General features: G+C 40.1%; 1 protein-coding gene across 2 annotated transcripts in view; it reads right to left on the bottom strand.

The window, feature by feature from the left end:
- DNAJC6 (DnaJ heat shock protein family (Hsp40) member C6) overlaps positions 1-16,888 on the bottom strand; it is a gene marked incomplete at its 5' end in the record, with an annotated part of 44,998 nt that continues 28,110 nt past the window's right edge. Inside the window, 12 exons of one of the 2 annotated variants that reach the window (XM_081324943.1) lie at positions 1-179; positions 2,205-2,381; positions 2,776-2,921; positions 3,910-4,176; positions 6,807-6,941; positions 8,093-8,154; positions 10,331-10,487; positions 12,000-12,440; positions 12,905-12,985; positions 13,158-13,351; positions 14,978-15,057; positions 16,324-16,441. In XM_081324943.1, coding sequence (XP_081181069.1) covers positions 78-179; positions 2,205-2,381; positions 2,776-2,921; positions 3,910-4,176; positions 6,807-6,941; positions 8,093-8,154; positions 10,331-10,487; positions 12,000-12,440; positions 12,905-12,985; positions 13,158-13,351; positions 14,978-15,057; positions 16,324-16,441 — 1,960 coding nt within the window. In that variant the 3' untranslated portion in view covers positions 1-77. Of the gene's footprint in view, positions 180-2,204; positions 2,382-2,775; positions 2,922-3,909; positions 4,177-6,806; positions 6,942-8,092; positions 8,165-10,330; positions 10,488-11,999; positions 12,441-12,904; positions 12,986-13,157; positions 13,352-14,977; positions 15,058-16,323; positions 16,442-16,888 lie in introns of both variants that reach the window. The other variant, XM_081324944.1, reaches the window with a different exon arrangement.

Genomic DNA, 16,888 nt, shown 5'->3' with positions numbered 1-16,888 from the left:
CTCAGCTGTGAAAATCATGTGGCAAGGAACGATACAAGCACTAGTACAGATCTACAGCAACGTCTGGAGGAGGGATGCTAATACAAAGGCTTCTGACCCTGGTTGTCAAATTCTGACCAGGCGTCATTGAGCTCCATAAAAATCATCTTTGCATATTGTTCATATGGCTGTCCGGTGGCCTGGAAGAAAAGCAAAACAACAAGCCTCGTAAGTACAAAAATCTATTTGGAAAGTACGTACACACAAACACACACAAAAAAATCCAACAAAAATTTGGGTTTGCTTAGGCAAATCCATTTTTCTCCATGGTTTCTTAATTTTATTTTATTTTTTATTTTTAAAAAAGACTAAGTCTAGGGCAGGGGTAGGCAACCTCGGCTCTTTTATGACTCATGGACTTCAACTGCCAGAATTCCTGAGCCAGCCATGCTGACTCAGGAATTCTGGCAGTTGAAGTCCATGAGTCATAAAAGAGCCGAGGTTGCCTACCCCTGCGTCTAGGGCTTCGTTTTGTACTAGTCACCTCAGGTGAAAGGGTTTTTAGGTGATGGGGGAAACTGTGAAATGGTGGAACTTCACTTTATAAAAAAATACAATAAAACCAAAGGAGAACTAGAAACCTCGCAAGAGAAATGTGCGTGTGAGAGAGAAAGAGTGAGTGAGTGTGTGAGTGTGTGTGTGAGAGAGTTTTTTTAAAACAAATAGAGGGTGGGTTAAGTCTTGTTTTTGAAACATAGCACAAAGCTGCATTATTCATTTGTGGAACACTGCACATTTTATCAAGTTTGATTATCTCAGAAAAGTCTTACTTATCAAAGCAACAAAGAAAGGACAATAAAATTAATGTTGCACACTTTCGATTATAGTGGGATTGATATAGGTTGTACATGTTCATTTATGCTAAAGAAATACTTGTGCTAAAGACTCTCTCATTAGCTAGCTAACAATTGCCAATCAATGTAGCCTTAATAGCAACAAAAAAATGTTGCTTATCACAAAATCAAACCTGGAGTCCTTTGTGTATTTATTCCTAAACTGGGGCTATTAGGTTTTCAGATCACACTTTTTTAAAAATTAAAAAAGTCATTGTGAGGATTAAAACGCAAGAAATATTTTTTTTCTCCTCCCCCCCCACTTTAAATGAAACCTATTGGAACTTTCTAGACTTTTTTAATATTGAAAAGAGAAATATTGCAAGTTATCCTGAAATTTCACACCTAAACTATCTCTCCCCTTCCCCTCCTGATAGGACAATCAATTTCAAGTCTTCTCCCTGGGTTATGTAGATCTAGTATGAATGAAAGATTATCAAGATGCATTGTATATAGCCAACAAACCATCTCATGTACATCAGGGGTTCCCAAACCCTGGTCCGTGGACCAGTACCGGACCACGGTGTTGTGATTCAGGGTCAGCCTGTGGGTTCGGCATTTGGGTCGGATGATTCAGAGGAGGAGGAGGGGGGTGTTGGAGAGGTTGCTGAGGGGGTTGGAGAGCTTGCTGATGAGAGCCCTCAGCCAGGCCCCTCCCACCTGGTCACGACGCAGACCCAGCTGTGTGAGCCTGACAGCGTGGATGAAGATGACCCACAGCTGGCCCTGTTCAAGGACACCCGATGCAGGAGGCAGTCAATCAGGAGTAAACAGAGGAAGGCAATGGGGCACCTCGGAAGGAGGCAGAGAGAAGCCACGCCCTGAACTGTATAAAAGGGGAATGCGTGGGAGGGCTGGTTTGCTGAAGGCAACCGTTTGAATAGTTCCTGTTTCATGGTTCATGTTTGCTCTCTTTGCTCTCTTTGCTCTGTTTATGTTTTTATGTTAATAAATTTGGCAGGCTTAGTTCCAGCCTCTTGCCTTCTTGTAAAAGGGGTTGTCCCTGCCTTATCTGCAGGGCCGGTAGCAGGCTGGTACAGAACAGACGGCATGCCAGCAACTGGTCCGCACAAACAAACAAAGCCCCAACCGTGTGGTGCAGGCAGCACACAAACCCACCCACTCTCCAGTCCGCCTAAAAACTTTTCTCCACGGAACCGGTCCCTGGTGCCCAAAAGGTTGGAGACCTCTGATGTAGATGGTTTTAATATTTTAAAGTAATAATGGTAACAGCAATGCACAGTTGTTTGTGTATCTGAAGTTGCCTGCAGCAATACACAGAACTAGAACATTAGTTTTGTAAAACATGAATCCCAAGACATGGTTTCTTACTTTATCAGGATGAACAACAAGTACTGCTCTCCGATAAACCTTTTTCACTTGTTCTGGAGTTACAAGATCAGCCATGCTCACAGGTTTCCATTTCGTTTCTCCTTCCCATAGCACTGTATGCATGGTAGATAACAATGCTCTTATATTTCTCTCTTTCCCTTCAATCCATTCGAGGATCTATGCAGAGAGATAGCAAACAGCTAAAGAGGTGGATGTAAATTATTCCTATTACACTAAATGTGCTTAAGACTGTTTCAAAATTCCAGGGGGGAAAAAGATTATTTCATTATATAGAAATCTCAAACTACTCTCCTGAAGCAGGAATAAATATATAAATTTGAATTTTAAAATGGAGTTTCAGCTCTCTATCCCCTCCTTTCTACCATCACTATCACTATGTGGATGATAACATTTTGAACTTATAAAGAAAAGAAACAACCAATGCAAAACATCCTGAGAAGCTGCTATAGCATATTGACATTATTTATGTATGGCATACATAATTAATACTGCATCCTAAGACACCTTTGAAACTTTAATTTAAAAATTTCTAAACTACCCCAATGCTTACTTTTAATTTTTCAGGATCCATTTCTTTGGCCATTTCTTCTTTTCGCATCTCTGCTATTGTTCTGGGACTCTTTTTGTCTCTATGAGCATTAAAACCTTGACCAGACAAGAGATCCTCAAAATCAGCAGACAGTTTGGGCTTAGAATCTGAATAATAAAATAAAAATAAGTATTATTATTCCTGATTTGAGAGACTGGAATATTTCTCTGAGACGATCAAATTACTGCACCACAGAACTTAAGCCAAACAAGGTAATATGTGGGCCTCTAGAACACAGAAAAACATACTTTCTCCTTCATTGCTAATGTTGTAAGCAGAGCTTTCCCCAACAGCATCTCAGTGGAGATTCAACTACCGATCTTTTATGGAAATGTATATAGGTAGTCCTTGACTTACAGCCATTCGTTTAGTGACCATTCAAAGTTACAACAGCACTGAAAAAAGTGACTTATGACTGTTTTTCACACGTATGATTGTTATAGGATCCCCATGGTCACATGATCAAAATTTGAATGTTTGGCAACTGGCATGTATTTATGACGGTTGCAGTGTCCCGGGGTCATGTGATCACTTTTTGCGACCTTCTGACAAGCAAAATCAATGGGGAAGCCAGATTGACTTAACAACTGTGGCAAGAAAGGTCATAAAATGGGGCAAAACTCTCTTAATAACTCACTTAGCAATGGAAATTTTGGGCTCAATTTTGGCTGTAAGTTGAGGACTACCTGACGTTTATGCCTTTTCTAGCCTATTCATCTGAATAAGATTCCTCTTCTTTGATTTACCAGATATGCCCATTTTGGGCTTAAACTCGCTCAGCAGTTCAAATAATATGAATCTAATTTTCATTTGCATCTGAGAAGTTCAGCTCTTTTAAACTGGTGAACGTGAGGTAATTAATTTTTTTAATTATAAGTACGATGCTGTAAAATGGTATAGCTGGGTTTTGTTATTCTCTTTCCACATCTAATGAAATTTATTGTAGAATATAATACTATAAAGTCTAGTTTAATTTCAGACATGTCACTTATATCATAGTTAACTGAGACTTGCCATGAAAATACCACACTTCGTAGCCTACCAAGCAACATATTTGTATTAAAATATAGTTCAAAAAAGTAAAAGTTCAGTTACCAGAACTGCCCGATCCTTTTCCACGGTCATTTTGACCACCAGGCGTTGCAGAAAAAGTCACATTATAATTCGGCCTATTTTGCGGAGAAGAATGAGGCATACTTTGTTGAGGTTTAGACTGGGTTTGAGGCCTAGGGAATCCAGAGGCCTGTGGCCAGCTGCCACCTCCCATTGGTTGGGGAGATGGTTTCTGTGGTGATCCCATAGGAGGAAAAACCCCTCCCATTCCTGTAGGTGTATTGGGTTTGCTGGCAAAGGAAGGACAACCTGGAACGTGAATTAAAGCAATTTATTAATGCTATGTTTGGCTTAGTAAGCAACCAGAATGAGAATTGCTACACCTATAACCAAGTATCAAGTCTTGGGAACTGTAAATAAAATACATTTCCAAGATTATAAATGCTAAAAAGTATTGTACCCTGCAATAGTATATAGGCACACAGATCTTATAAGACAGGGGTCCCCAACCTGTGGGCCACAGTACACTGCCAGGCCGTGGCCTGCTGGCCACTGGGCTGCAGGACAGGCGGCCAGTGCACACACATGTGCTTGCACACACCCTCACTTGTGCTAGTGCCATGCCATGCCATGGGGTGCAAAAATAGGATGCCGCGCTGCGGGGCACGAAAACAGGTCAACGACGCCCAACGGGGAGCAAAAATGGAGCGCTGTGTAAGAACAGGGCAAGGCTAGCGAGTATCACATGGGCACCAGTACCACCCCATTTGCATCGTGCACATGCTCGCAGCCCTGTTCGCATAAAATGTTGCCCCCTCCCTCTCCCTCCGGTCTGCCAACTGAGAAAGGTTGGTGACCTCCGTTATAAGACATATTTCCTAATAGATTTGGGAATAAGAGTGGAGAATGACTGTACCCTTCAACTTCTCCAGAACAAATAAATTTATATGTCCCATTACTTTCAACTGCAGGAAGAAGTTGTGGTTGACCAACTGCTTGGGGTGCGGGTGGGGATCAAAACAAAAAGTCATCCAATCAACTCAAATACATAATCAAGAGACTTGTTCATCATATTCAAGGCATCATTCTATTCATTAAGAATATATTTTAAGACATCATCAACTGTAATCCTAATGCTACACTTTTTGCTTGCATCTTTGTATCATTTCCCTATTGCTGACTTGTGGCATACGCCCTGGCATAGCTGCTGGTGTGAGCCAACAAATGGAGTGAGGGGAAAAGGAGGAACAGCTCAGTCCTGGGCTTGAAGGCTATCTATGTTGTCGCTACTACTCCTGCTAGGCAGGCTGATATGAGGAGGTGTAGAGGCAGCAGGCCCATTGGTCCAGTCTGATATATGGATGTTGGGGGAACTACAGCCCTGGGGGAGAGAGATAGCACCCACCTCCAAGTTTCTGAGGGACATGCTGCTGGTCAGATTGCAAATGAGAGGGAGGGAGAGAGAGAGAAGAAGAAGAAGGAAACAGGAAAAAATGCTGTGTAAAATAGGGTAGTTGGAGACAGAAGCTGGACAGTGAAGTCTTGTGGACGTGCAGAGCAGTCACCAGTTGGGGAGAGAAAAGAAAGGTCCCTGGAAGAAGGGAAGTGAAGGCACAGAGAGAGGACATCTTCCCCAAGCCTCAAGGCAGGAAGGAAGGAGGTACATGGGTTATGGGCAAAGCCCTCTGAGGAAAGGACTAGTCCAGGGGTAGGCAACCTTGGCTCTTTTATGACTCGTGGACTTCAACTCCCAGAATTCCTGAGTCAGCATGGCTGGCTCAGGAATTCTGGGAGTTGAAGTCCACGAGTCATGAAAGAGCCAAGGTTGCCTACCCCTGGACTAGGCAGAGGATTCCTGAGAAAGGTTCTTTGACCAATGGAGAAGCAGTACTGTAGATGAATAGATACAGAGGAAAGTCAAGCCATGCTGAGCATCTTACAATAAATCAAAATAAATTCCTTTCTTTTCATTCTCTCTTTCATAATCCCAGAAAAGGGAGAGGACGCAGGGAGCTAGAGCTTAAAAAGGGAAGGAAGAGGGAGGGACGCTTAGGAGGAAACCTGACATTGAGTGAGCACTGAAATTGTGTGTATATATTTGATGTAAATAACTGCTGCAAATGGCTTCCCTGTAAATAGTGAAAAGAAGCAGAAAGCTTCCACTAATGCGTGTGCGTGCACGTGTGATTTCCACCTCCAGTTCTAAAAGATCCCCATGACACTGTGAGATCAATAAAAAAAGATAATAACTACTGTACAAACAGCCATGCCACAGCACATCAATTATCTATTTGGCCTTGATTTGGCCTGATAAACCAACAGAAAACCAATCCAGGAAAGAGGGACCTTATTTCAACATCAGTGGGAAATTTAAACAAACGAGGCAGCAAACAGGAGAGAAAAGTATAAGTGTAGTTGGTACTATCCTAGTAAGCTTTAAAGGTTAATGAAAAAAATGGGGGAAAGCTTTTTATAAAAGGCGTTGGAAAGATCTTGGAAAAAATGGACAATTCCATACATTTTATGATCAGTTAATTGGGTTGCAGTTCATGTGCTTACTTATTTCCTTAATTGGGTTGGTTAAGATGGGCAATTCTTCTCATACAAAACCAAAGCTGCGATGGTAGATGGAATGAGATATGTAACTTCTAATTGCTCAACTTTTAGATAATGTACTGTTGAAGATCATCAATTAAACTATTCATATGATATAATCTATTAGCATTAGAAGAGCCCCCAATAACTTAACATTTGTCTAGGGCTCCGTATTAGACACTTGAGAGCTGGGAAAGTGGCAGCATTTTGTTATCTGCCATTCATGGGCTGACTATGGTTATTCATTCTGGAGACGCAAGCAACAGACATTAATAAGAGCATGCTGTTATATGAACATGTACTTCTGAATACACATGTCTTTTGGCGTGCAATCATTAGTCAACCTGCTAGATTTGCACCAAGAGTTCCCAAGTCAGCAAAAGGATCCAGAGTTTGTGGTTTAGCTTGATGTGTAGGGGTGTTGTGCACTGATCCTGTAGGGCTGGAAGCAGTTGATTTGCTCACCATACCTAGATGACGTAAGAAGAGGAAAAAGCAAGTTTATTAAATCTAATTGAATGATATCAGAGCTAAAAGTAGCACAACCCAACTGCATAAACTAGTTGGTTAGCTCAATATAAGCAAAGCATATCATTAATATAATTGGGAATATGTCTTTCTACAAGGTCTGTGTTGAAGATATATTCAAACAACAACGTTGAACAAGTCTCAACAAAGCACCAAATAACCTTTGACAAACTAGAGTAGAAAAAATAATATCTAGATTACTTTTTCATTAAATTATGCTATTAAGTAAACAGGGAATAAAGAAGTTAACTTGGCTCATGTAGTATAAAAAAGGCTTTTGACAACTAGATAAATATAAATAAAAGCATGTATAACTTACAGTACACATGCTTTTGTAAAATCTCTGTAATACATCAATACTTTTCTGGATGTAATATTTTTATATTTCATTAGGACTTCTGCAACACCTTTGGGCAGTTCTTGTTCAACATTTAAAGTTAAATGTGTTGTGTCCATTGAACAAGCATATTTCCAAACCTTAAGTAACAATTGACAGAGGTGGATCCCCTCTTACATTCCTGATAGGAATCAAACTGCCACTTCATTTAGACAGAGTCAGTTTGGTGTAGGCGGTGAAGGCACCAGGCTAAGAAGTAGGAGACAATACGTTCTAATCCTGCCTTTGGCATGAAAACAGTTGTGTGATCTTAGGCCAGTCTTTCTCTCTCTAGGATGAAAGCAATGGCAAAATACTTCCAAAAGTCTTGCTAAGCAAAATACAATGACTGGTCCTGGCAATCACCAGGAATCAATACAAATTTGAAGGCACCCTCCACCCCAAATAGTGCTATGTACTATGTCATCTTGAGCTTTTGAAGGGAAGGTGAAATATACATCTTACAAACAAATAACTACAGTACTTAGAAACTGATGATGAATGTCACAGTGAACACCTTTCACATAAATCATCTTAAATATGTTAATTATTAGTCTAACTGGCTCAAGGTGGACTCAGCCTTCCATCCTTCCTTTGGTTAAATAAGGACCCAGATTGTTGGAGGCAATATGCTGGCTCTGTAAACCACTTAAAGAGGGCTGCAAAGCACTAAGTGCTATTGCTATACATCATCTTAAACATATTATATATTAGTTTCAGACAAACCTGATTTACTAGGCCATTCCCAGTCTCCTGAAATATCTGGCTGAATGGAAACAGTGGGTGTACTGGAAGAACCTTAAAAGATAAATATTGCCATTTAGCAATATTTTTAAAATAGTGGTATAAAAAGTTCTCCGTCCATTTGTATATATATATATATATATATATATATATATATATATATATATATATATATATATATATATATATATATATATATATATATATATATATATATATATATATATATATATATATATATATATATATAAGCAATTTTCTCAAAATAAATAGCTTGTGAGTACTAATTTCAGCAGAACTTAATACCTAAAATGTTCTACATTCATTTTCAGAAAATCAACATACATGCTTTTTGTCACCTAGAAAATCCAGGTTCATGAACTTTACATAGGAGGAAGTTGTCATGCAACCCCTAAAGACTGTCATGCAACAATGCCTATTAAAAATGCTTAAACCACATGTAGCTAATGGATATCAGTGCACTAGTATGTTCCCAATTCCATATCACTTATTTAAAAAGAAAATACAAATTTCAGTGCTGCAAAGCAAAGTGTTAGCCTCTAGCAACTTATTTATTTATTAGAATGCATGAAGGCTAAAATTCTACTTATTTACTCAGAAGAAAGCATTGCCTCCTTCAACCATTTTTGCATCTTCCCAATTGTATAAAGTAGGAGGATGGACAAAATTGTTCTGCAATAACATTTGAGGGAACACAATTCCCAAAATATTAGCTGTGTTGACTATTGTGTCCAGGTATTTTTGGACCTTAGACATTTTAGATTTTTATTTTTTTTAATCCTTTCCTTGTCCTTAATGGTGGATGCCCTTGCTATGATAGTCTAGAGTCGCAGGGGTAGGCAGCCTTGGCTCTTTTATGACTCATGGACTTCAACTCCCAGAATTCCTGAGCCAGCATGTCTGGCTCAAGAATTCTGGGAGTTCAACTCCATGAGTCATAAAAAAGCCAAGGTTGCCTACCACTGGTCTAGACTCTAGGACTGTGGTGGCGAACCTATGGCACGGGTGCCACAGGTGGCACGCAGAACCCTCTCTGTGGGCACGTGCGCCATCGCCCCAGTCCTAGAACTTCAGCTGGGTTTTATAAACTTTTTCGCTTTAGGCCTTCGATGCCGTGTGCAAAAAAAAAGGTTCAATCAATCAATTTCAACTTCTTGCAGGAAAAAAAAAGATCTCACAAAGTTGGAATTGATTGATTGAACTTTTTAGTCCCACCCAGTCTGCTGTTACCACCGCAGCCACGCCCATCCAATGGGCCACACCCACCCAATGGGCCATGCCCACCCAGCACCCGAGGATACATAAGTGGGTTTTGGGTTGCAGTTTGGGCACTCGGTCTCTAAAAGGTTTGCCATTGCTGCTCTAGTACAAACCCTGGAGGGGATCAGGTGTGCATAACCTCATTCTGAAATATTGGCAGGGTCAATTATCAAAGAGGCCTTGTGTTTGAACTGGAGTTCTCAATATAGAAATATCAGTTGTGCCAATGACCAGCTAATAATGCCAATGGATTATTAGACACCAGATAAGATTTTTTTCCATAACATTGGGTGAAAAGCAGAAGGCAGCCATGGAAAGATTGGAAAATAAACACTTGATACTGTGTGTATGAAACAGGTTTCTACTTCATGTTAACAGAAGACGCCAATGACTTAAATGTAAGCAATAATTTCCTCATGCAGCCATGCCACTTCGAGTGTCTGGGAAGTGTCTGCCATGGTTGAGCTGGATCACTGACGATGAACAGATTCCACATTTTTTACAAATAAAATTACAGTCTTATTCACATTTTTTAAAAAAAATATGAGTTCCCCCCAAAATGCTTACTAATAACCACCCAATGTTCTGCTGCTTGACTTGCCAACAATTTGAACTCTATGGTTTGTTATTCTTAATGAAATGAACGTGGATATTTTACTGCTGAACAGATACAGAAGGATCCAATCTGGGTCAGTCACCAGAGAGAAAAGTTCCTTCAGGATGGGCTCCAGCATGCATCCAAAAGCTTGGAAAACTAAACTTCTGGTCCCGATCACCAACCCAGATTGGATCCTGCAATATTATCCTGGGACACATATATTTGCCTTCATTCGTGAACAGATACTGTTCACAGCACCTTTGCAAATAGCCCACATTTCAAGAGGGAAAAGGTTGGTACCATTCATCACTTTTTCTCCTAATTCAAAAATAAAAGAAGACATCGTACCCATGCTAAAAGGATCCCCTTGCATTGTAGGTGAAGGACTCCTTGTCGCTTGAAGAAAAGGATCACTTTTGGCATTTGATGAAAGGAAAGAGCCTAAAAGATCTGGGACAGGTTGCTTAGGACTACCCCCAAATGGGTCAAAGGCGGTTGCTGGAAAAAAAATAGTTGTAAGAACATGCTTCTCCTTCTATTCCAATAGTGGGAATATACTTACATTTTAAAGAAATATTGTAATATTCTTAACTTTACATAAACTGTGTCATTAAGGTGAACCATTGCCAAAGCAAGTGTCACAATTCTTTTAATCCAATGTAAAAATGGAGAGGGAGATCACAGTAGCCATTAGGTTGCGAAAAATAACAGTGGACCCATGCTGTGGTGATGATAGATGACACACAACTTTCAGCAAATACTTATCAAGAATGCCTGTTGCCACATTATAAATAGGCAATTCAGATTGCATAGGTAAACAATTATATGTGCAAGGGCACAGGATGTGCCAGTAGGTGTCATAACATATCCTGCTCCATTGGCATATAGTATACAATCAGGCTAGAGAAAGAAACCAGGTAAATAATAGCTGGCTAGCATTACGTCTAGTTAATAGAATTCACAATTCTTTTCAAAAACTAAGTGACCAGAGTAGCAATAGATGAAATCAACGAGAGCCTAATAAAGCATTCCTTGTTAAAGATGGATTTTTTTTTCATCTTGTAATCCTGATTCTCTCCTAGCCATCCTCCTACTAGTGAGCACAGCACAAGACATTGTGGGCTGTCCCCTGACACCACTGGATGACATCGCCAGGGCTCGTTGCCTTGGAAGAGTGAGAAAGATTCTCAGGGATGACTTACACCCTGGACGGTATCTCTTTACTCTCCTACCATCCGGTAGGAGATATAGGAGTATAGCCAGCCGTACCAACAGGCTGAAAAATAGCTTTTATCCGTGGGCTGTTAGGCTTTTAAATGGGATATAATCTCTGTGAACTTATGCAGAATTGACTTGGGAGGCCGGTGTGCGATGTAGTTGGTTCACATGGTGTGGTAGGATGGAGGGTTTGTTGTCACTGTGTGTTGGGGGGAAAGAGCACGGGGGGGAGGCTCAGCTAATCTCAATGTACACATGTTGTACTTTGACAATAAAGGTTTTTTTATTTATTAAAGGATTACTTCTTGGGATCAAAACAAGAAAATGTATGGTTCTGAACTGGATCTTATATTGCACATATTCACAGTCTCTGTCTTAAAATATACAACTGGGCTAGAAAGGATTGAAAATTCACACAAGGAAACTCTCCCATTCTCTTATCTCCCAATGCAATACTATGCCTATCCTTCAAAAAAAAAATCCAGATTTTCCTAAGTAGCATAAAATAGAGGGAGTGAAGAAACTGCTGGCAAATAGGGAAAATTGTCCAGCACTAAATGGAGGGCATTTACATCTGAGTTCTGAGGGGAGATTAAAAAGAAAAAATCTTCTATGCAGATGTCTTAAAATCTAGCAGTTAGTAGCTGTATGAACGAATAATCACGAAGAGTAATTTTATGAATCCAAAGGAAGAAAGACACAACTCTTTTTCATGAGGAATCTTGTTTAGCATCAATTGCTTAAAGCGAATTTCTTTGTAAAACAAGGTTATGGTTAAGATTTTTTTTTTACCTTCTCCTATTCTTGGGGACAACGATGGGGATGCTGATGTTGCAGGCCGCCGTGGAGTTGACTGTGCCGAGCCAGCTCCGCCCATCTGGAAGACATCTTCAACAGCTCCCTGACCACCTTGGTTTAATCCTCCGGAATTTCCAACCCCGAAAAGGTCACTCAGCAAGTCTGAGTTAGATGGTAGTGCAGTGGAGGCTGCTGGATAGTTCATCGGAGTACCGTCCAAACCTAGAAGATCTACGTCCTCTGGCGGAGGAGGGCCTGGCTGCTCTTGCTGCTTTTTGCTGGGCTTTGAAGTGCCATGGATTTTGTCAGTGCTGGTGCCGCTGTGCTGACTGGAGAGGGATAACAGTTCCTCGTCGGATTGCTCGCTTTCTTCATGGACCAGTGCTGCCCTGTCCTCAGAGCCGGGATGAGAACTGGTTCTTTCTGCCTTTTGATCTAAGTAGTAAAAACAGCGTGTTAGCTGGCAGCTTTGTGGTTCTTCTATGGCAGGAAAAAAAATAAATCCCCGGGGGTAAAACAGCCACACGTGAAAGCAGACGATACCAACCATAATAATTAATTAAGTTATTCTTAATCCAAGTAATAGTGTTTCATTCTCGACGCGCGAAGAATATCCAAAATATAAATGAATGTATGGGGTTTGCATTCCAGTGTTGTTGTTTTTCCAGCCATACATTGCTGTGTGCAAATAGCAAGAATAAATCTGGCTGTGTCTTAGAAATTTCAGCTGAATTCCTTGCACATGCAGGTATTTTGTATAAATTAAAGAATGGCTGTGGATGACGGCGTAATATGTGTGAGGTCCCTGAAAAGAGGCAGCAAGATGAAGGAGGGAAGGAAACTAATAACTTAACGGCGAGTCCTGAAATACAGATGACTTGAGGAGAAATCATATCTACCTTGCCAGCTGAGAGATGACAAGAATGCACCCTGGCCAACATTCTTTAGGTTATCTGGTGCTGCATCTACAGAACTTCTACCTATAATGTAAAAGGAGTCCAGGTAAATCAAAGATGAGTGAATTTAAAATAGCCAAGCTTGATATTTTCATGAAAGCTGAAATCTCCAGTCTTTGGCCATGCTGACTGGGGATTTTATGAAGTGGAACTCGTCATCTATGTGGGCACCAGGTTGGGGATTAATCCCCCTTACCTGCCAGAGCAAGGGTGTCTTGATGTTCCTGAGGCGATGAGAAAAGAATGCTTGGGTTGATGTCTTTTGTGGTGAAATTCTCCCACGGAGGAGTTAAGTCAGTTTGCCTATCAGTGGAGTCTACTTCTATCTCCACAATGACGTGGAAGAGTTGGGGGTATTTTTCTGGTGAGTCACAGGCATCCAGCTCAGGCCTAAAGATTCAAATGAAATCAAAGAAAGGGTTTGGAAGATCGCCTGTTAAATCATATTTTGAGCCTGAATGTAGCAATGACAATTACTAATGCCATAGGATTAATTCTTTTTAAACGAACTGCTAATGGTACGTGGTAGGAAGAAGTCCAATCGAACTTCCTAATAAAATTTTTAGTTAAGATGTAAGTATCTGGACGTTGGAGTACATTTTGCATTAGAAACAAAGAAGGGTATTTTGGACTTAAATGTATTCCCAGACTCCAAATGAATAAATACAGAAAATATGTCATAGATACCTGAAGGAAAAGACACACAGGTGGTCCTCCACTTACGACAGTTCAGTTAGTGACCATTCAGTTACAATGGCACTGAAAAATGTGACATATGACTGTTTTTCACCCTCATGACTGTTGCGATAGCCCCGCAGTCATGTGATCAAAATTCAGAAGCTTGTCAACTGAGTCATATTTATGATGTTGCAGTGGTTGGGGGGGTGTCACGTGATCACCTTTTATGACTTTCTTACAAGCAAAGTCAATGGGGAAGCCAGAATCGCTTAACAACCATGTCACTAACTTAATAACTGCAGTGATTCACTTCAGAACCGTGGTACAAAAGGTCATAAAATGGGGTAAAATTCACTTAACAAACGTGTCACTTAACTACAAAAATTTGGGGCTCAATTGTGGTCGTAAGTCAAGGACTACCTGTACATAGTTCCTTTTAGAGGAGATAAAAAGGTGCATTCACATTTAATGTTTTCTTGGGTGAAAACCTACTTCCCGCATGAGATAGTTTTACAGAAATCTATGACCCAACCTAAGCATTCACAGAAGAAGTTATGATCCTTGTAAGCCTTCTCAACACCTCTGCTACTACAACTTAATTACTACTTCCTGAGCATTGACTGACTTCTTCAGCTAACAGAAAAGAGAAATAGTTATTAGTGCAGCTGAAAGGACTTAAGTAGAATTCTCTGGCCAAGTTAGCACTGTTGGCTTCTCTAATTACCTAAATTCATCTCTATATAGTGGCTGGTTTGCAGGCTTCTGAGCAATGAGCATTGATTAGCCTTGCTCACAGCTCACATATTACATGAATAGGATGCCCAAGCCTGATGCAGAAGAATAAGTTGAAATTAATTTTAAATTCCCATGTGGTCTAAACTTTGCAATAATTATACTGTGAGTTTATTAGAATCGGCCTGTGCTTAATTTGATTTATTAAAAATTAGATTTGATACGTTGAAATATTTTACTCACTTCGCAGCTGAATTTACTTCGCTAAAGCATTGGAATTGTTCTTGTGGAATTATATTCTACAACCTAATTTGAAATATTCCTGTTTTGGAGGTGAATTAATATTTCTTGAACAAATCAAATCTACAGTTTCCACTTGTTAGCTTTTTGAGATGCTTATTACAAGAAGACCTCATAATATCCTCCTATATCAGGGGTAGGCAACCTTGGCTCTTTTATGACTCATGGACTTCAAGTCCCAGAATTCCTGAGCCAGCATAGCTATGTTGGCTCAGGAATTCTGGGACTTGAAGTCCATGAGTCATAAAAGAGCCAAGGTTGCCTACCCCTGTCCTATATGCAGTTCAGTGTTCTAATGATACTTACTTAGTAAATTTTAATGTTGTTGATCCCAGAGGTACGAATCCAGTGTGAAACTGAATCTGGAACATTTGTGTGTTTGTCATCTGTAAGAAATGTTAAACACACGTAATTTTAAAATTAAAGAAAACAATAGCAAATTTCAGGTGTGTATTATGGAAGGATTCAATTTTATTACTGTATAAATAAATAAACAAATATAAAAAATATTGAAGCAATGAAAAAAATGAAAATTTGGTCTAGAGAAGAGTTCCCCAAACTTTCCAGCTTTGCAGACCAGACAGGAGGGGGAGAGGGGATGGTTCCGCGCAAGCACAAATGGCGCATGCACACACATGATCACCCGCTGCTTGTGCAAGTGGGGATGCGTGCATGTGCACTTGCCTGCTGCTTGTACAAGTGGAGATGCCCGGTTCCAAAGAGCTCACAGCCTAGTAGTGGGCCATGGCCCAGGGGTTTGGGACCCTTGGTCTAGGGCAGGGGTAGGCAACCATGCTGGCTCAGGAATTCTGGGAGTTGAAGTCCACGAGTCATAAAAGAGCCAAGGTTGCCTACCCCTGGTCTAGGGAGCCAATTTCCTCTAGTGATTAAGGCACCTGGCTAGGAACTAATATTGCCTTAGGCATGAAAGTTGACCAAGTGACTAGTCACTCTCCTCAAACATAGGATCAAAGCACCTCACTAACTCTTTTCTAAGAACAGTCCAATTAACTAGGGCAGGAATCACTGGATTTTTCTGACTGCTTCAGGGCTGGATTAAGACCATTTGATGCACTAAACACAGCCCCACAACAGGGTCCCTTGGCTTTCCATTGCTTGACTGACGGCTGACCCAATAAGAAATAAAAACTAAAGTTGAGTTTGGCAGTGAAAGTGTTAAGGGCATGATAGCTAGAGAGAAATACCCTGGAGTGCCACAAGCACATTCTTGTTTTGCTTAATTGGTTGATCCAGGGCTGGACTGGTTGTGGAAGCAGTATTTTTCATATTATCCTTTGACCCAATGCTTGTTATATGCAGGATGTGTGTTGCTTCTGTAGCAACCATGGTAATGAATGAATCTGCTCCTTTTCTATTTGCTGACATCAAGTACTGGTGTGAACATAATATTTCAGCAACATTATCAGAGCAAATTTTTTTCCTTCAGGTACCAAAGAGTTTTCAGTAAGAAACATGATAACTTTTCTAAATTTGCTTTTCCATATCCTTACATTTTACTCATTACTCTAACAAACTGTCCTTCTGAGTGATATGCTTAAATCCAATTTTTATAGCATAATATTAAAATATTTTGGATCAGCTAATATTCCTTAACGTTTAACCTTGCATTTAAAAGATACATCAAGTCATACTTTAGCTTGAAGCCGTCCCCCAATGGTTGATCGCATATGGTAGACAGAAACAACTACATCACCATGGACAGTGACTCCTAGTGGAATAACAACTTTTCCTTCTTGAACACGGAATTCCCTAAGGGAAAAAAGCAAGCAGAACATTCTGTCTAAAGTGGTATTCATGAGGAATCAAAACACAGAATTCACAGTGAATAAAGAATTATAACCCGGAAGGTGAACGCTGCAGTTCACTGTAGTTGAGTTGGGTGGAGTCAAAAAGCTCAATGCGGGGATTAAAATAAACATATTATTTATTTTTATTCTGACTTCTGAGTGTAATGATCTGGCTATTCTCAAAAACTGCTCAGTTCATAGATTATACAGACAACAGCTCATATAGTAAATTCTGTGCAACTCATAAAATTTTCACTGCATCTACATGTAAGCTGTTTATGGTCAAACGTTACTGTATACTGAAATACTATTAGCAGGGGATGTGTGACATTCAAGCTGCTCAGAAGCAAAAGCAAAACTTCAGAGGAAGACAAAATATCATCAAATATATGGAATCCAGAGGGACGTG

This window comes from Vipera berus (genome assembly GCF_964194415.1).
Source record: "Vipera berus genome assembly, chromosome: 3".
Taxonomy (NCBI): Eukaryota; Metazoa; Chordata; class Lepidosauria; order Squamata; family Viperidae; genus Vipera; species Vipera berus.
The sequence above is the reverse complement of the archived record's forward strand: the minus strand, read 5'-3'. Positions and strand labels throughout refer to the sequence as shown.